We start from the raw sequence: 287 nt of genomic DNA on the forward strand, positions 1-287 counted from the left end.
AGGGAAACCAGCACGGCTTACCTCTATAGCCTGCAGCACACCGCAGCAGCGCAGCTGCTGATTCACCGCAACCCTATTAAACACTTCTGCTGTGTTTTTTTCATTTGGTTTTATGCATCTTATAAACGTAGGTTTTGTCTTTTCTATAGTCTCCATTAATATATTTAGCTGCTGACGAAAGCTGCTTGATACTGTTTGTTGACCACGACGACGACGATGCTGCTGCTGCTGCTGCTCCTGCTGCTGCTGCTGCTGCTGCTGCTGCTGCTGCTGCTGCTGCTGCAGCA

The 287-nt window shown here is 49.1% G+C and overlaps 1 protein-coding gene across 1 annotated transcript in view; it reads right to left on the reverse strand.

Moving 5' to 3' along the window:
- The window catches only part of EMH_0015930 (myosin F (TgMyoF) protein, putative), a gene marked incomplete at both ends in the record, with an annotated part of 11,661 nt that overhangs the window by 9,115 nt on the left and 2,259 nt on the right, over positions 1 to 287 (reverse strand). The window contains 2 exons of the mRNA XM_013500506.1: positions 22 to 30; positions 193 to 285. Coding sequence (XP_013355960.1) covers positions 22 to 30; positions 193 to 285 — 102 coding nt within the window. The remainder of the gene's footprint in view (positions 1 to 21; positions 31 to 192; positions 286 to 287) is intronic.

Source organism: Eimeria mitis, genomic scaffold (genome assembly GCF_000499745.2).
Source record: "Eimeria mitis Houghton genomic scaffold, Emh_scaff548, whole genome shotgun sequence".
Classification (NCBI taxonomy): Eukaryota; Apicomplexa; class Conoidasida; order Eucoccidiorida; family Eimeriidae; genus Eimeria; species Eimeria mitis.